The sequence below is a fragment of the Cucurbita moschata genome, unplaced genomic scaffold (assembly GCF_002738365.1).
Source record: "Cucurbita moschata cultivar Rifu unplaced genomic scaffold, Cmos_1.0 Cmo_Scf00051, whole genome shotgun sequence".
Lineage (NCBI taxonomy): Eukaryota > Viridiplantae > Streptophyta > Magnoliopsida > Cucurbitales > Cucurbitaceae > Cucurbita > Cucurbita moschata.
In genome coordinates this window covers 1,261,533-1,281,231 of record NW_019268567.1, presented here as the reverse complement: position 1 = coordinate 1,281,231, position 19,699 = coordinate 1,261,533, and the positions used below count along the sequence as shown (strand labels likewise).

Below are 19,699 nucleotides of genomic sequence, written 5' to 3'. Positions count from 1 at the left end.
GTTGATTCCCGCTCTTACTCATAATCGACTTATAATAATGTATTTCTATAAAAAAAAATGACTCGAGTTTACGAGGGGTTACATCTAATTCACTTGACTAATCCAGAGCCATAGACTTTTCAACTCATGACTTATTTTATTCGAACCATGAATTGTTTAGTTAAATCTAACTCAAGTTACTTTAGCTTTAACTTTGGTTAATTTTTATCTAAGCTTAGTTCAAAAGTCCTTAAACGATCTTTTTCGATAATATAAATGTGACAAATGACATTTTAAGTGTCAATAAATTTTTTTATTAATTTATTTAGTCATTTAATATATATATTTTTTTAATAAACCACGTTGAATTCTTAATTAATTTATTTTTTATATTTAAAAGTGAATTAATCAATCACTTAGATTTTTTTTGAACTTAGGTTTGACAAAGGACTACACTGGACACGAGAGATTTAAAATTTGTTGATAATGAATACCTGTTTTAACCAATGCAGTTATGTTCAAATCGTTTTTTATTTATTATTACAAAACATAACATTAAAAGATAGGATTGTTGACGTTAAAATCTAAGCACGAAAACACCCGACTTTCACACGTCTCATTTTTTCTAGAATTGTATTCATCGTTTCAACTCACTTATTTAGATGAGAGAAAGTGATTGAGTTATACTTTTCAAACTTACGATGTGACCAATCTAAGGTGGGCCTCGATGTTCTTCTTCTTTTATGGATACACACTGATCTTTCACAATGTCCATTTATCACATTGTCGATTTGATCGAAACTTACCCTTAATCACAACTCCTTTCAATTCAACTTTTCAACACTCATGTCGTTTTGTGCTCTATTATGAATTCAATATAGGAAGATAATTTTTCGTTATCCATATATCGAAAAAGTCTTAGATCTTTAAATCTAACTATGACAACCAATGTTGATGCATCTTTATATCCCTCGATCACGAGGGCTCCGATGTTAAATTTGTAAGATTTCTTTCTTCTATTGCTCGTCTTCCTCTATTTTCTCTATTTATTTAAAATGAATTACCACATATATATATACACACATATATACACACACATATATATATATTTTGGAAGTTTAACAAGTTGGCAGCATACTCTTTTCTGTCCTAGTCCAGTAGCCCTGTCATGAGCACGTTCTTTGTTTTTTTTTTTTTTTTGTCCCTATTTTTTAACCGTACAAAATATTCAATAATTTTACCTACCTCTTATATTTTAAGAAGTTTTCATAAAATATTATTGAATAATTTTTTTTGTTCAAATAAAATTAATAAAAAATTAATGCACCTATTAATATATAAAAAAAATTACTTAGTTAAATAATTTTAATAATATAGTTAAATAATTTTAATAATATATTTTAAAATAAAATAAATGATAATAATATATTTTTTTAATCCTTGTCGAAACCTAAGAAGTTACCCACAGAACTTCAACATCAGTTGCCACGTCATTTTTTATCATTTATTTTAATCATAAAAGGGCTCTTTAGTGCTTATTTTACACACTTTATTTAAAGTATTGTATTTTATTTTTATTTTGTTAGAACAAATATGGTGTGTAGGCAAACACGTCATTATAAACAACTAAAATAATTATAAAAAAAAGCCAAACCCTGTTTGTTTCGGTCACGTCAGCAAACTCTGTCAAGTCTTGTCATTTCCGTTTTTACAATAGTCAAGGTGAATTGACCGATTTACCCTTTCGTACTTTCACCGCGTGTCACAAATTTTACGGCTGTAACTCAATTATTGGTATGAAATGACGTGTAAACGTAAATAATAATAGAATAATAATTCTTTTTAGTATTTATGGAATGAATTATTAAACATAATAATGGAACTAGATGAGGTCAGATGATTTCAGATCTTTATTTAATCTTCTTTTTACACGTATTTTATTTTTTATTTTTATTGATTATTGCTCTTATTTCAATTAGTTAGTTATTTTTGTATTAAATAAATTATCAAAATTAAAAAGATATTAATTAATATCGAATAATAATTATAAAAATAAAAGTTATAATTATTGGGATATCTTATATTATAATATAATATAATTCTAATATTACAAAATTAATAAGTTGTTGAGAATAGGAATATACTAAATACAAATTTAGTTGAATAAACTGAAATTCAAACTCGTGCTTCACGCCATGACTTCACCACTCGAGCGAAGTTCTCGAACGACGACCCACCCTCCGCCGTGGACTTCTCCGCACTCCGTTGAAGTTCCTTAGCCTTTGCTCTAATGGCTTTCCCTTCTTCATCCTCCTCCGCCATTATCTTCCTCACCATCGCTGCAATCTCCTCCCTTCCGATCACCGCCTTCGTCGGCAGCTCCTTTGGTCGGACGGCCACTCGCACCTCTTCCGCCAGCATGGTGGCGTTCATCCGCTGCTCCGCATATAACGGCCACACAACCATTGGAACTCCGTTCGTGATCCCTTCCAACGCTGAGTTCCATCCGCCGTGCGTGAAAAAACCCCCCACCGCCGGACTCCCCAACACCGCCGTCTGATCCGCCCACATCGACACCACAAACCCCACCTCCGACGTCCGCTCTAAAAACCCATCTGGCAGAAACTTCGCCTCTGATTGGTCCTCACTCCCATCGCCGGTCGTGAAAAACGTCGCGTCCGATCTTACCTGTAAAATTAAATGTTGAATTATTATTAGTTTATTTTTAAATTAAAAAATTAAATTAAAAATTAAATAAATGATTACCTTTGGGGCGCGTACCACCCAAACGAATCTCTGCCCGCTCATTTCCAATCCGTGAGCCACTTCCGTCATTTGCTCAGACGACAGCGTTCCACCACTCCCAAACGAAACGTATATCACTGACTCACCGGGTTGCTTACTCAGCCAGTTGAACAGCTCACTCGAACCGCCTTTCTTCCCACCGGTCTGCCGTACGATCGGTCCAATGGAATAAACCGGCGAATTCATAATACGGCCCAACAAATTCCGATCTCTGAAAGATGCAAGCGTGCGACCTTGCAAGTCATCCCACGTGTTAACCAAAACGCCGTCGCTCGATGGTATCTCCATCCCGATTCTAACGTATTCGAAATACTGTGGTTCGGTCCGGTCCAGAAGTGGGTCGATAACGTCGCAGGGTCGAACCGGTTCGCATCCAGGGATATAGAGCGGTTCTTTCTGGTCCACGTACTGACCGGTAATTTGCTTATCGAGAACCGGGACGTAGATGGTGAAGGCTAAGAACCATGCGTTTGAGGCGACGAAGACGTATTTGGCCATGTGGAACTCGTCGGCGACAGCGAAGGACTCGGTGGCGAAGATGTCGGCGATGAGGACGGAGGGGAGAGTGGTAAGGGTGGAGACGGCGGAGCGGAGAGCCGGGACGTGGCGACGCATGGTGATGCAGAGGCGACCGACGACAGCGGACTCAGTGACGTCGGACATGTCAGCCGGAGGAAGTTCAATGACAGTGAAGAGACCGGCAGCTTGAGCGGCGGCGATGACTTTGTTTTCGGCGGAGGAGGAGCGGGAAGGGACGATGAAAACGGTGACGGAGAGGTGGTGGCGCATGGAGAGGCGCGTGGCGAGCTCGAGGGAGGGGAAGAGATGGCCCATTCCAGGGCTAGAAACAAGAGCCACATGAGGTTGGGATTCCATGGCGAGCTGAAGAAGGTGAAGACAGTAAGTGCAGAAACTACAGGCTATGGGCTGAGACTTTGTTCACTCATGAATATATATATATATAGAATTTACAATTTTTTTTTTTTTTTTTTAAGAATTTTGTATTTTGGAAATATTTATAAAAAGTAATATTAAAATATAATTAGCCAAATTAATAAAAATATTTTAATTGGCTCAAAAAACCATGCTATTAACAATCAAATTCATAAAAATATTTTAAAATTGTTATTTTTTTAAAATTTAGAACTTTTTGAAGTTTTAAAATATTTTTAATATCAAAAATTTTTTTATCAAAAAACTATCAACAAGGAAACTATTGGGTTTTATTTAAATTTATTAATTTAAATAAAATAAAATTTTAAGATATTCAAAATTAAGAGTTTTTTTTTTTTTTTAATTTTATTTTTTATGGAACTGAAATAAAATTCAATTTGATAAAGAATAGTGAGGTGGTAGGTAGGAGAGGAGGGGGGCATGTGGGCCCATAATTTTCCTACTCTTCTCACAGAACAAATTTTACTGCGCGTTTTTTACCATTTTCCCCCTCTATTTTTAACTATTAAAACTGTAAATATAATTAAATACGGCGGTCGATCTGCTATTTTATGGTCGTTTCATAGATTCACACCCATTTCTATTGTTGAATTCAAATCATCGTTAAATTTTGTTATGTTCATAACGTGGGTTAAATTTTTTAACGAAGTCGGCCATTTTTAAGTCGGGTCAAACTCAACTCTAATTTGTTTTTAAATATATTAACAATATTTATCAATTATAATTGATATAGACGATGGATTATGACTGATAAATATTTGACATTTAAATGGTATGATATTTTAGTTATTAATAAAATATAAATTAATTTTTTTATAATTAACAATAAATAAATAACCAACTTAAGAATCCAATGCAAAATTAAATTGCTAGAGTTAGTAATCCAGCCAAACCCAAAATTTAGGACATGTCCAAAAAAAAAATTATAAAATAAAATAAATAAATAAATCAATCAACCCATTTGACGGAACTTTATTATTTATTTTATGTTTTTAAATTTATATTTGTTTATTCTTTTTTCTAAGAAATATTAATTTTTTTTAGCAAAAATGGGTTTCTTAACTTTCTTTTTTCAAAACCAACTTTTATTTTTTAATTATTAAGAAAAAATGGTAACAAAACATATATACATGTGAAAAGAAGTATTTATAAATTTAATTTTGAAAAAATAAAAATTAAATAACTATCCAAATGGAGAAATGAAAATATGGGCATTTTCTAAAATACATAATGGTTGGTAGAGATTTTTTATTTTTATTTTTATTTTTATTTTTTAGTTAGGTCTAGTGGGAAAGGAAATGCGAGGTATGTTTCACATGGGGCAGAGAGAGAATGTGAAGAGACAACAAATCAAATAAAGCTAAAGTTTTTAAATTATCGAGCAAAAGAAGAGGTTTTTGTTCATATACTAAAGATAATAATATTTTTTTTAATTTAAACGATAAATAAATTTGAAAAGTTCACAAAGTTTAAGACTATTTTAAAATAAAATTATTAAAAAAATTTATCTAAAATTAAAAATAAATATATTTTAATTGTTTTTAAAGTTCGAGATAATTGAGAACAGAATGATGGAAGATATGAGAATAAAAAGTCACAAATATATCTTGTAATTAAAAATGTTTTAAATGAATTTAATTTTAAAAGTTATATTTATTTTTAAAATATAAAAACTAAATTTATTAGATAAAAGTAAATAAATATCCGACACTCATAATAAAACCTCCAAAATTCAAAAGAAAATAAATATTTTAGTTGAGACAGTACTACTATTAGAAAGTTGGGCGCACATTTTTTTTTAATTTTTGGTCCCACGTGTCAACCGGGTGTTGGCTCCCGAATTTCTGGTATTTATTAACATACAAAATATTAAACAAAATAATATTTCCTAAAAATTTGTAATTTAAGCGATTGAAAAGGCGGTCAGCATATAGGACAAAAGCTGGGCAGTGGCATTTTCATAATTACGTAGCAAAGTACTCAATGCACGTGGATGAGTCGTAAGGCTTTTGGCCACCACCAGTCCGGTTGACTTCCAATTCTCTTTAACGGCTGGGATTGCGTCTGAGGGAGATCTGAGTGGCAAATAAATAGTACCGCTATAAAACAAAATTATTTCAACTTGAAATTCATAAATTAAAAAAAAAATAAATTATTTTTCAATTTACAACAATATCATATATATATATATATATAAGCTAATTTATTTAAAAATTGAACGCTTTATTTAATAATTTTAATACAAAATTAAAAAAAAAGAGTTAATTTTAATACAAAATTTTAAAAAAAGTTTTCTTTTTTTGTTCTTTTAACTTATTATTTGGTCACCGAGAGCCACTCATAATTATTGGTCGTGTGTTTTAATATATATTCTTTCATAGAAGTAAAGATGTTCACGGTAACAATGGAAAAGCCTTCTAAGAAATGTCTACAAGGTAGGTGGGGATAGAGAATTTTTTCCGTCTCCATCCCGCTACCTATTTCATTTCTCATTCTCACTAAAAATTTCATTTATTTTTTTTTGTAGATCAGGTTCTCTTCCGATAATTTTTTTTAATATAATATTTATTTAAAAGATCCTAATAAAACAATATATTTCTTAAATAAAAGTGAGCAGTGTGTCAGCGATGATGCCGAGGCCCCAAGGAGCATGGATCGTGAGATCCCTAAATTATGTATAAATACCTTCCAATCGTGTGGGCCTGAATGGGCCCGATATGCTGTTGGGCTGGGTTGGGGATCCGACTTGGACGCGTCAGGGCATGGAATAAAATAATATTAATATTTTGACGGTAACGACTTTGTTTATTTTTAAGTCCACTAATCACTAACTAAAGATACTAAAAACAACTAAAATAATAAAAATAATAAAAAAATAAAAAATAAAAAAATTTGAAAAAAGTCCATAAAGTAAGCATGGCGTTTTCAAATACTTTTAATAACTTTAATTAATAAAGATAAGAATATAAAAAGTGAGGAATATGAAATATTTTCTCATTTATTTTATTTTCTTTAATATATTTTTATTTTACTTAGAAACAACAACCGTTAGATTTTGCCTATTTATTTTTAGTTAGTGCCCTTTATTATATATAATACATTATTAATTAAATACATGAAAAATATAAAATGAGGACTTTTGAATTATTATTATTATTATTTTTTTGTAAAAAATATTCAAATGAGAATATTTATTATTTTTAATTTGATAAAATAATTTTTAAAAAATAACCTTAATTAAGTGGCGTACAAGTGTTTATTTAATGAAAATTTAATATACAAAAATAATTTGAAATATTTTAATGCAGGCGTTATTTATAAAATTAAATTTGTATTTATTTGGCTAGAAGTATATTGTTAAACTTTTAATTTTATATGTAGTAAATTAATTACAAATTTTAATTTTTTTAAAAAATAATTAATTTATAAATTTTAAGACAAAAAAAAAAAGTTCAGAGACACTGTGTAACTCTGTCGGTCTGTGAAAAAAAAAATTAATAAATAAATAAATAAATTGAGAAAATTTGAAATAATTTGGATTTGAAGCTGTAGACGTCCCGCCTATTTGCAGCTGGAAGGAAACTACCATTGGCGTTGATCTTACGCTCAAAAAATTCCCAATTTCAAAACCCTAATTTTTCTCTCTCTTATCCTCTCGATCTTTCTCCCTCTACAATTCGCAATTTCTAATCCGAATCCTTCGCTTTTAAACCCTTTTCTCCTTCTTCTTCGCACTCTCTTTCGTTTTGCAGTTGAGCTCCGAACACAATGAGGAAAGGTACTAAGAGGAAGACAACACAGAAGGAAGAGGATAAACCTGCGGAACCTAAACCTGTGGAACCATCTCGCTCCAAGCGGACAAAGGTCCCCAAACCCGAATCCGAACCCCAGTACTTTGAGGACAAGCGCAACTTGGTAATGTACATTCTACATGAATTTTTTGACTCTGATTTTCAGTCTCTTTTGAGTCTTGCGCTAGTTTTGATTGTTATCTCGTGGGACTTCTTTTCATTTCTTGTCTGAGTCTTGAATTCCCACTGTCATGGATTATTGAGCAGGGAAGAACATTGGCTGTGCCTAGATACAGAGGCAATTTTTTTTGTTGTGTGGTTGGTTTCATTTGTTCTTCTGGGTTCCTTAAATTAGTGTAAGAAAGTATGCTGCGGCATTACCAGCTGCAATCACCTTCTGTATTTTACTCCGTTATTGATTAGCTTGAACTTGTGAATGAAGCTTGTTTATGGTAAATTTGACATTTCCTTCACTGGGGCTCGTATGAGGTTTGCCAATTGGCATTTTGATTTACAAATAATAATTATTGAATGCAGGAAGATCTTTGGAAAGCAGCATTTCCTGTCGGGACAGAGGTCTGGCATAAACTGAAGTGCTTGTTTCTTTTTATCTGAAGTCTTATTGTTCTGTTGCTTATACATTTACATGTTCTTTGATTTCAGTGGGATCAATTGGATACCGTTTATCAGTTCAACTGGAATTTCTCAAATCTAGAAGTGAGTTTGAAAATCTTGGTGTTTTTTTAATTTTTTTTTTATATTGAACGTGAATTTATTTGAATGGGCGATATAACATTTGCAATTATTGTCAGGATGCATTTGAAGAGGGAGGAAAGTTGTACGGCGAGAAGGTTTACCTATTTGGTTGTACAGAGCGTAAGTAGCTTAACTAAGAATCTTATTTTATATTACATATACAATACAAGACAAGCTTATTAAGGTCAAGTTTTCTTTCAGTTTACCCTTTTTTTTGTAGTCTACTTATGATAATTCCTATTTGTGCAGCTCAATTGGTTCCTTTCAAGGGAGAAAATAAAGTTATATGCATACCTGTTGTGGTGGCTGTAAGTCATTATATTTCTATTAATTTTTGTTTTTGCACTTTGTTGTATCAAGCTATAGTTTCTATTAGTAGCAATGTTAATCGACCGACCACCGTATAACTAATACCTGATTGAAAGAAGTTATCGACTAGTTAGTACCTTTCTTATTTGTTAACGTCCACCGAATTAGCATGGGATTTAATTCCTACGGCTATTGGGTTTTATGGTTCTACAGGTTGCATCTCCTTTCCCACCTTCTGATAAAATTGGCATCAACTCTGTTCAAAGAGAGGCTGAAGAGATAGTTCCCATGAAACAGATGAAAATGGACTGGGTTCCTTATATTCCCTTAGACCAAAGGTCCTCACTTGTGATTTTTTTTTCTTAGCATCCTTTAGATTGTAACTCAAGATTTATAATTGACCATTCAGTTTAATTCTTCTTCAGAGGTAGTCAAGTTGATAAGTTGAAATCTCAAATATTCATCCTCAGTTGCACTCAGAGAAGGTACAAACATGAATGACTTTCCACATCCATTTGGTATTCACTCACAATTTCAATAAATTTTTTTATTGCTACCCTTTGATTGTTCTTATTCATAAACGGATCGATCGTTTCTGCAGAGCTGGTTTGAAGCATTTGAAAATAGATCGTGTCAAGAAATTTGAGTATTGCTTACCCTGTAAGTTCTTCGAACAATATGGTAGTTAATTTTATGATTGAGAATTTATTGGATGAACTATCCTCTTGAGAGGAAAACAGATCTTTAGCTGTAGTTTTACGAGAGTCCCACGTTGGTTGGGAGGAGAACGAAACACCCTTTATAAGGGTGTGGAAACTTTCCCCTAGTAGACACGTTTTAAACCATTGAAGGGAAGCCCGAAAGGAAAAGCCCAGAGAGAACAATATCTGCTAATGGTGGGCTTGAGCCGTTACAAGTTTCCTCACACAAATTTTCAATTTTGTTGATTTTTAATGTCATCTAGATCATCCAACTAATGGTTATCCATGAAGTCTATACATGTTTGTCATATCTCATACTGTCATTTTTCTGGCAGATTTCTACCATCCCTTTAAGGAAGATGAAGTTGAACAAAGCACTGAGGTTCCAATTATCTTCCCCATCGACCCAAAGCCAGTAAGCTTTTAATTCTCACTGTTTAAAAAGGCTCATGAATGCATAGTGTGTGGGGAAGAAACTAGCTGAGCATTCTTATTCACAATCTGAAATCTATATGCTCACATTTTCGGATTTTGATGCCAATTCGGATTAGGATAATCATGCAGGGAACTGCAAATCTAAATGTACGTTTCAATTTTTTGTTATCTGCAGGTTTTCTGTGAGTTTGATTGGGAATTAGATGAACTCGAGGTACAAGAAAATCTTCTTTTTAAGGAAATTTTTTCCCTAAGAGTTTTATCTTTATGCTCTGTTTTCACGTATCTTCAGGAATTCACGGATAAGTTGATTGAGGAGGAAGAATTACCGGAAAGTCAAAAGGATGCCTTCAAGGTAATAGTTTGTCAAGTGTTGTAGACATGTTACTGCTATTCATCTTTACAAAAGGCTTACCTGATGAGGGTTCTCTCAATTATTTAGGATTTTGTGAAGGAGAAAGTTAGAGAGGCCAAGAAAGCTAATAGATTGGTAAACATTGTTACTCATATTATGATGATTTTCTTGGTAAAAAGTAACCCATTGCGAACAGATCTTATTCGATGTTCTTTCAGGCTAGGGAAGCACGGAAAAAAGCCATTGAGGAAATGAGCAAAGAAACTAAGGAAGCGTTTGAGAAGATGAAATTTTATAAGTTTTACCCTGTACAAACACCTGATACGCCCGATATATCCAACGTTAAGGTATGTTAACTCTGGTTTAATCCTCTTGGCCGATTGACGAGCGAAAAATGTTTGATCTTGAACTGTATTTTTCGATAAACTTCGTTCTTATTTATTAACAACGGGTGCAAACTACGAACTATATAGCCTATAGGAAGATTAGAAGAGATTAGAAAGCTTCCCATTTCTTCCCAAGCCAAACTGATGGAAGAGGACCAAAGGCCTACTCCTTTTCAGCTGACATTCTCTAAATACTCTCCCTAGCTCTCGCACCTTGTTTCCAATACTCAGCGGCTTGATTGGAATCAAGTCTTTCCCTTGTCCAGACGTTCGCCTTTCTCAGTCTTGGAAAGGTGACCCGTTGAAGACGGGAGCCCTTTAACATGTTTATGAAAACCTCCTACTTATTAGAGAAAGAAAGGGGGTTCGATCACTCTTTTGTATAGGGTTGACTCTCACAGCTCTAAATTCTTTGAGATGGGGAGAGTCGGAAGTTGAAAACTACTTTTTGCTTTGCTCTTTCGCTACTCACCCTTCTTCCACTCTGTCTTCGTCTTCTCTAAATCTAATGATTAATTTAGACTATAGCTACGAATTTGGTACCTCTTAACTAACTTGTTATCCTAGTACTTGGCCACCTGCTCATTTGAGCTTCTTATTATACACATTTACAATCAAGCATGGATTGAACCCAGTGGTCTATAAGTGTCTATGCAAATAATTAATGATTCAAAGCGAAAGACTTAAAGCCACGACGATCACCTACTTAGGAGTTTTCATATGTAGTCGTTTGGCAGCTAGGTTACCCGAACACTCGAAAATATTAATATACATAAACATATCGATCTTCAAAGTATTTTCAAGGACTAGAAATCTGTAAACGTTTAAGATTTAAAAACCGTAACCAGTAATTTTCTTCTCACATGATCTTGCCTGCATTTTCTCCAATGTCCTCCAATATTTTGTTTTCTTGGCTTTCCAGGCTCCATTTATAAACAGGTATTATGGAAAGGCTCATGAAGTCCTGTGATCTGATACCATATCGAGCACGAGATAGAAAATCAATACAAAGCTCCTTTCAGGTCCAGATTTTGCCCAATATTTGAAGGTACTCTATCTTCTTATATGCCAAACTGTGACTCGGATGGCGTTTCGACTTATTTCATTGATCTAACAGGACCTAGAACAGTAGTAGTAGCAACCAAAATCTTTAGATATAGACTGACTGTTGTACTATTTAGGATCATGCTTTCATTCTCCATTCCTTTTCTCTCTTTTTCTACATTTTTTCTTTCCATTAGCAAACAGAAGGGCTTAGAACCTCACTTACTCCCAGTAGGAATATCTTGGTGTAATTTTGCTAATTATTCCATCACATCATTTTTTGTGTAACCATAGTTTGAGTTCTTCCCCCTCCGGGAACAAATTCTGTTGATGTTCACTGCCATTGGCAAATGCCAATACACGTTTGACAGTTTTTGAAGGATATATATATATTATTTCCATTTGTCAAATAGTTCCTTCTTCTGATAATCTATTGAGTAGATGAACTTCATTGTTCAACGTCGGACTCGGTAGTTAGAATGGAAAGTAACTTCATTGCTAATTGAACTGTTTTTGGCAATTCGAACATAACTTAGTAGATAAACCATCCATTCACACCTTTAGAGGGTTATAAAATAGTGATTCTTCTGTGTGGTAATTATAATCTCATAGCCAATTCAGCGTGCTTCCTGTAATGTTTGCTTGTTTTGGCTTAAAATACACCAAGTCAAACCCAGGGTGATTTATGACATTATAAAAGGTTTTCTTACCGAAGTAAATGGGGCAACGATCTATATCGGTCGGGTTGGAAACATCTTTCAGACCGCTCTTAAATTTTGAGTATCCTAGCTTAATTCAACCCAACCCTCTGTTTTCAAGTTATGTTGTTTTTTTTTTTAAAAAAAATCTATTTATCTACCATATATTTTATCATAATTGAAATTTCATAAAGTTTAAATATCAAATATTTATAAATTACATGTATATCGGTTACAAATATTAGATTTCTTAATCTTTTCAAAACATTAGATTTCTTAATCTTTTCAAAAGCAGGGTAGTCTGGATATAACTTGAGTTTGAACTGAATTTTTTATTTTTCAAAAGTTCAACCTTTGAGAAGAAAAAAACCTCACTCATCCTAATCTATATATTTTGGGTTGGATAGTCTGAGTTATTTAGGATATAAGGTCTATAAACACTCCTAAAACATATTGAATCTATAAACACCCCTAAAACGAAGTAAGAACAAACACTCCTACAACATATCGGGTCTATAAACACCCCTAAAACGAAGCAAGAACAAACACTCCTAAAACATATCGAGTCTATAAACACCCCTAAAACGAATTTATAATGTTTTAATTAGTTAAATAATAATTATAAAGAGATGAGAACAGAGAAGAATATTTTCAAAATGAGAAAGTGGTCAAACCACGATATTCCCCATCAATCATAACAAGAAAATTAAAATAAAAAGCACTCTCAAGTACCTGGAGACCAAGAATTTAAATGTGATTATAATTAAGTCAAAAAAGCATAATATATTAAAGTATTAATTCTAGATTCCCATCACTTTTGTTACCAAAAAAAAAAAAAAAAAACCCTAAAATTATAATATTTCTTCTATCTCTGATAAATTTGTAATATGTTTTAGACTACGATAATTTCTCCTTAATTGCAATCAGAAAATTTGATTAATTCCCTTAATTTACTTTCTTTTTTAGCCGTTGTTCATGTGAGCCGCCATAGCTGGAGCTCCATTTTCAGGGACTCCACTCATATTTACCCCTCAAACTTTCCCCAAATCCAACGCCATCGATTATATTCAAACTCTTATGATTCCCCAGTGAATAAAACCCAGAATTTAAATTCTGAAAATCCATCACCGAATTGGCCGATTTCCCACCGATAATCTGTTCGACGGCGGTGGATTTCGTCGGTGACGGGGAGGGATCGTCCTGTCTGGCTAAAGAATGTTTCTCCTCCTCTGTTTCTCTGTATTTGTTGAGATAAATCTTCAAAGGGCCGACGTAATTTTCGAATCCCAAAGTGGTCATAGCCCACAGCAAATCGTCGCCGTTGATCGTCTTCCGTTTTTCCCTTTGACACTTATCGGAGGCCTCGCCGGTGATGAAGCTGATGAACTCCGACACGCATTCCTGGACGGTCTCTTTAGCTTCTTTTGAGATTTTGGCGTTGGCAGGAAGGGATTTTTTCATGATTCGGCTCACGTTTGCGATCGGAAGAAACCTGTCCTGTTCTTTAGTGGAGCTGTCGGATATGTTGTCGGACGTTGGGCTGCCGACGGGGCTGACGGTAGTTGTGAGATTTCGCTTGTGCATCGCGGAGGGGTTTGGCCGGAAAGTGAAGGCGGAGCGGGGTTGGGGAGGATTCCGGTCGAAATTGGCGGTGGAGAAAAGTGGCCCTGCGGAGGGGATTTTAAAGGTGAAGGGGGAACCGGAGGAGAAATTAAATTAAGAGGAAAGGCGGTTTGATTTTGACAGAAAAAGGGAAAGAGAGATAAATAAATAAATAAATAAATAAATAAAATAAAATAATTGGTGATTAGAATAATTTCAAAGAATGGTCTTCCAAGAGGTGGAATCTTGGTAATTATAAGGAACCTATATATGTTTCTTTAATTCTCTTTATTTATTTATTTATTTATTTATTTATTTATATATATATAATCAATTTGAATATAGTTCAATGATTAAAGACATCATACCATATTTTTTTCGTAAATGAAATAAACTATAAACTAAAATTTTAAATTTGTTTTTATCCAGTCTTAAATTTAATATTTATCGTTAATTGTTTAGTTTATATAAAATCCTTATATTGAAAATATACGTGATAACAATTTTTTTTCATAAAAATTGTTATTTAACTAATTTTTTTTAAAAAAATAACTGATTTTTTTTTGTAAAGTATGTCCGGTCAAATAAACTGAAATTCAAAATAATATTTTTTATTATCGATTAATTTCGTAAACTTAAATAATGATATCTATTTAATCTTTTAACATTTTAAAAATATTAATAAGACACTGAAAATTCGACTATAATTACTCGAGCTTGTTTATTCTATCGAACTAAATACATAGAACAACTTCAATATTTATTTATTTTAAAAATAGATTAAAAAAAATTAATGGGTATTAAAAAAAGAGTGTACTTAAAAAAAAGTTACGTGTTAATTCTGTACTTTGGGAGACATTGGGATATTTTGGAAAGCCTTTTGGTTCAGTAATTATTATATAAATGGGAGTGGAAATGGAAATGGCATCGTATAATCGCCTTTGTACGGTCCAAAAAAGGAGGATACAAATTAAAGAACTCCCCACACTCACCCAATTGCATGTGCTTTTTTTTTTTTTTTTTTTTTTTTTTTTTTTTTTAAATTAATTAATTAATTTATTATTATTATTATAAAAAAATTAAAAATATTAAAAATCACGAACTTTCACAGTGGTATAATATTGTACAATGAATATAGTATGTTTGACACCTGTGTCACTATGACCTCACATTCGATGTGAAATCCCACGTTGGATGGAAGGAGAACGAAGTATTTCTTACAAGTGTATGAAAACCTTTTCCTACTAGGCACGTTTTAAAGTCATGAAACCGACGGTGATACGTAATGGGCCAATGTGGACAATATATACTAGCGGTGAGCTTGGACTATTATGTTCGAGGCTCACAACTTTTTTATTCGACACTTGAGATGTCTATTAATATGACTAAGTTAAGATAAGTGCATGGGTCTGATACCACTAGAGGGAACAACTACCTTCCATATTAATATGATATTATTGTTAACTTTGAGCATAAACTCTCATGGTTTTGTTTTTGATTTTCTCGAGAGGTCTCGTACTAATAGAAATAATATTTTTACTTATAAGCCCATGAACTTCTTCTTATTACGATTACTACCCAATAATTCTCAATAGCAGATACAATTATAACTTAGCGATAATTGTCACGTACTCTTTTCATTAACGTTAAATATTCTGTATTAAAAATTTGATTTTGGTCTATAAATATAAAAATGTATTTAAATGGGTAAATCAATGTTTTTTTTTTTTTAATAATATTTTGTAACATATTTTTTTAAAAATAAAGTTACATAAGAAAATGAATGGGTTGTCTTGTGAATGAAGCATACGAACTATAAGTTTGAAAAACATCATTGAATACTTTTGTACTCCTTTATTCTCTTCTATATATTCTTAATATATTCTTGATATATCAATTAATTAAATTATTACATTTCATTCGTATCTAATTTCTTTAAACCGTCCAAGCTCATTGCTAATAAATGTTGTCCGCTTTAGCCCATTACGTACTATTGTCAACCTCACGAGTTTAAAACGTGTCTATTAAGAAAAGGTTTCCACACCCTTATAAGTGTTTTGTTCCTCTCTCTCCAATCAATGTGAGATCTCACAATTCACCCTCTTGGGAGCCTGCGTCCTTGACACATTGCCCGGTGTCTAGCTTTGATACCATTTTGTAACAGCTCAAGCTCACCGCTAACAGATATTGTTTGTTTTGGCCTGTTACGTATCGCTGTCTAGCTCTGATCTCACGGTTTTACTTGAAAAATAACTTTTAAAAATTATTGAAATTTATTATAGTACAATAATTTTAACATTTATAATATATTTATTACAAGATAGACGGAATATATAATATTTAAAAAAAAAAAAAAAAACCAAGAAAGTCTGATATAAATGAAAAGTCACTAAATTAATGGTGGGCGTTTTATTTATTAAAAAAAACAAAGAAAAATCTAATATATATTAATTGATCATCGGATAAAAATTCCGTCTATTAATATTTTAAAAATATATATATTTATAAAAGTAAAATTCGAGTATAGAAAAATTTGACCAACTATCGGTTATGTGCCTATAATTATGATAGTACGATAAAGTCATTTATGATTAGTTCACATATGAATTTCAGTTGGTATAAGCACGAGGACGCTCCCTCATGTTTATAATTATGTATGCATCACAACACGTTATGATGTACTACGTTGAGTCTCATGGACCGACCGAAAATGTCAGATGTCGTGACGGTGCTCGAAGGAGACAGCTTGACTGAGCGTTGGGAGGAATGGAAGAGAGTCGAGGTAGTCTACCATGAAACTGGATTTACATCTGTTCAAACATCTTAACCGATGGTTGATTGGACTCAAAGTGTTTGTGCTTTTGAGTTATCCCGTCCACCATTAGTAACAATCCAAGTCCACCATTAGTACATAGTGTTCTCTTTGGGTTTTCTTTTCCGAGGTTCCCCTCAAGATTTTTAAAACGCGTCTGCTAGAGAGAGATTTCCACACATTTATAAAGAATTTTTCGTTCTCCTCTCCAACCGATGTGGAATCTTATTGATATTAGTTTGCTATTATTTTATTTCTTATTTGCCTCGAGCTTGATTTGCGCACAATTTACCGTAGTGGTTGCAAGGATTTTAGAAGAAAGGAGAGTTAAAAAAGTGGCGACGACAATCCGCAGCAATAGACGGTGACAACCATGGAGGGAAGAAGAAAGAAAAACATAAAATATAACAATATTTTTTTTATTTAAAGTTTTAAAAAGAGTCTCATGAATTTATAAAATTTTAATTTTGTAATTAATAAGTTATTATAAAAGAAATAATTAATTAACTAAATATGACTAAAAAAATTTTAATTTCTAAAAAATTAAGAAAAAAAATCGAAAATTCAAAATCTAAATTGAAGTTGGAGGTGGCAGCGGACCGTAAGGAGTTCAGAGAGAACGGAGGCATCTTCAATTGCTCAGAGACGCCGCCGTCTGAAACCCTAATTTCATTTTGTTTGCCTCTGAGTTCTTAAATGTACGCGCTGAGATCATCGTTCTCTATTTCCTCTCGCCATAATCCTTCCTCCTTGCTCCGAATTGATCCGCTCTTGTACTGTTTCTTCTCTTCTTCTTCCCACAGCCAAGCCTCTGCTTCATATGGAATCGTCGTTCAATACCTTATTGATACCTTCGAACTCTCCCCCGCCAGAGCGGTGTCGATCATGAGGAGCCGCAGAGGCATTGAATCAACGGAAAAGCCTCAATCCGTTTACAAATATCTTTCAGAGCTCGGATTCTCCAAAGCTCACATTCAATCGACGATACGCCTTGCGCCGCAGATCGCGTTTTCCAACATCGAAAAGACTCTGAAGCCGAAGATCGAGTTCTTCCAGAATTTTGGCTTGGTCGGCTCCGATTTGGGTAGGTTCATTTCCAAGCATTCTACGCTTTTGACTGTTAGTTTGGAGAAGAAATTGATGCCTAGTGTTGAGATTCTTAAGAGTGTTTTCCCCAAGGATGAGTGTAATAGCGATCTCCTGCAAGGTATGCAGCGATGTTGTGACAAGCTTATGCGATCTCCGTATACAAGGTTGCTTGTCAATATTAATTACTTACAAAGTTGCGGGATTGTTGGTTCTCAACTCTCTATGTTACTGAAGAGGCAACCTGCACTTTTTGGTAAGCGTGAATCTCAAGTTAGAGAAATTGTTTCCATGGTTGTAGAGACTGGTTTTTCTACAAATACTAAAATGTTTGTTCATGGACTTCATGCTATCAGTAGTGTAACTAATGCGACCTTCAAGAAGAAAGTGGAATTGATTTGCAGCTTTGGAATAACTGAGAAGGAATGTATGAGAATGTTTACTTCTGCTCCTGTTTTGATAAGAACCTCCGTTGGTAAACTTAAACGTGGTCTAGAATTCTTTATGAATGAGGCAGAAGTCAGTAGATCAGATATTGTTCGTAAACCTACTTGTTTGATGCACGCCATGCAGGGGAGGGTGCTCCCTCGGTATAGAGTTCTTCAGGTCGTAAAGTCGAAGAGTCTATTGAAGAAACACCCGCAATTGCTTGATATATTGGGGATGTCTGATGAGGATTTCTTGGATAAATTCGTGCACAGGTTTCCTGATCATGTGATAGAATTGTTGGCGGCCTTTAGAGGTCAATGTATGGATGAATTGCAGCCTAAGCAGTTGGAAACATGAAGACATGGCCAGAACTAGAGCTTATTTGATCCAACATCTAGTTGCCCATCACGACAAAGTATTTGTCGATCTTGATGTGCTTGGTGCACCAGATTTGAACCAAGTCATATGGTTGTTTGCTGCCAGTATGAACTTGGGTTTCTTGCAAGGGGCTTGTTCTCTGTGACAGAGCTCTTCTTAAGATTTTGGTAAGTTTATCTGACAATTGAAAAATCAAATTCTTCCTAGATGTATACAATAATAATTGTGAAGCATGAACACTTTAGCTTGGATAATGTGCTTGTATTTGGGAATATTATTGAACTCGTTGATAATTATTTGAACAAATCTCACACATTTGATGGGTATGTCCTGGTTTATGTTCATGACTTGTTCTTGTTTAAGTTAGGATAGCCTCAATTACATTCTTGAACTGTCTGGCTATTAGTTCCTTGTTTGTTGCTTTGAAACTTGAACAGTCTCATCTTTAGCTTTAAAATGGAGCTTTGGCCCTCATAACTTCATAGCTATCAAATTTGGACTTCCACATTGGGCTTGAGAATTTTAGTTGGTGATTTGATTATTGATTCTCCTTTGCAACCAAGTTCATCTTGCCGCTTAGGAGAGTGCGCCTGATACGTTTGTACAAAATATACGTTTGATTATTGATTCTCTGATATTGTCCACAAGTTCTTATAATTTTGGTTTTAGTTCCCTCAAAAGATCTCGTATCTTATAAAGATAGTCAGTATTGAACTCATGATCTTCCCGTTAAAAAAAATGAATTGTTTTTTTGAGTTTTTTAATTACTTAAACAATTCTTCATTTGTGCAAAATATACTATAAAGCCTCTTCACTGCAGTTTTCAAATAAAATTACTCTTTGTTTACACTTGAGTCATTATGACCTCATCTTCGATGTGAAATTCCACATTGGATGGAGGGGGAACGACGTATTCCTTATAAGGGTATGAAAATCTTTCCCTACTAGGCACGTTTTAAAGCCATGAAGCCGATAGTGATACATAACGGGCCAATGTGGACAATATATGTTAGTGGTGGACTTGGACTATTATGTTCGAGGCTCACAACTTTTTTATTCAGCACTTGAGATGTCTATTAATATGACTAAGTTAAGATAAGGACATAAATCTGATACCATATGCAATTATAACTTAGCGATAATTGACACGTACTCTTTTAATTAACGTTAATTATTCAA

At 33.4% G+C, this 19,699-nt stretch overlaps 3 protein-coding genes and 1 pseudogene across 3 annotated transcripts; 2 read left to right on the top strand and 2 right to left on the bottom strand.

Moving 5' to 3' along the window:
- Positions 1-2,028: 2,028 nt before the first annotated feature.
- Positions 2,029-3,722, bottom strand: LOC111436081 (anthocyanidin 3-O-glucosyltransferase 5-like). The gene is made up of 3 exons (XM_023073776.1): positions 2,746-3,722; positions 2,124-2,667; positions 2,029-2,090 (listed from the first exon to the last, which is right to left on the bottom strand). Exons 1-2 carry the CDS (start codon positions 3,658-3,660, stop codon positions 2,155-2,157), a joined length of 1,428 nt encoding a protein of 475 aa, XP_022929544.1. The 5' UTR covers positions 3,661-3,722; the 3' UTR covers positions 2,029-2,090; positions 2,124-2,154.
- Positions 3,723-7,292: 3,570 nt separating this feature from the next.
- On the top strand, positions 7,293-11,897 carry LOC111436085 (protein HEAT INTOLERANT 4-like). The gene is made up of 14 exons (XM_023073782.1): positions 7,293-7,653; positions 8,067-8,105; positions 8,193-8,246; positions 8,342-8,405; positions 8,535-8,593; positions 8,808-8,932; positions 9,020-9,079; positions 9,196-9,254; positions 9,631-9,710; positions 9,906-9,944; positions 10,023-10,085; positions 10,173-10,220; positions 10,304-10,432; positions 11,394-11,897. Exons 1-14 carry the CDS (start codon positions 7,507-7,509, stop codon positions 11,439-11,441), a joined length of 1,014 nt encoding a protein of 337 aa, XP_022929550.1. The 5' UTR covers positions 7,293-7,506; the 3' UTR covers positions 11,442-11,897.
- Positions 11,898-12,944: 1,047 nt separating this feature from the next.
- On the bottom strand, positions 12,945-13,934 carry LOC111436012 (annotated as a pseudogene).
- Positions 13,935-17,189: 3,255 nt separating this feature from the next.
- LOC111436067 lies at positions 17,190-18,864 on the top strand. Its single transcript, XM_023073758.1, has one exon. It carries the CDS (start codon positions 17,324-17,326, stop codon positions 18,497-18,499), a length of 1,176 nt encoding a protein of 391 aa, XP_022929526.1. The 5' UTR covers positions 17,190-17,323; the 3' UTR covers positions 18,500-18,864.
- The last annotated feature ends 835 nt before the right edge of the window (positions 18,865-19,699 follow it).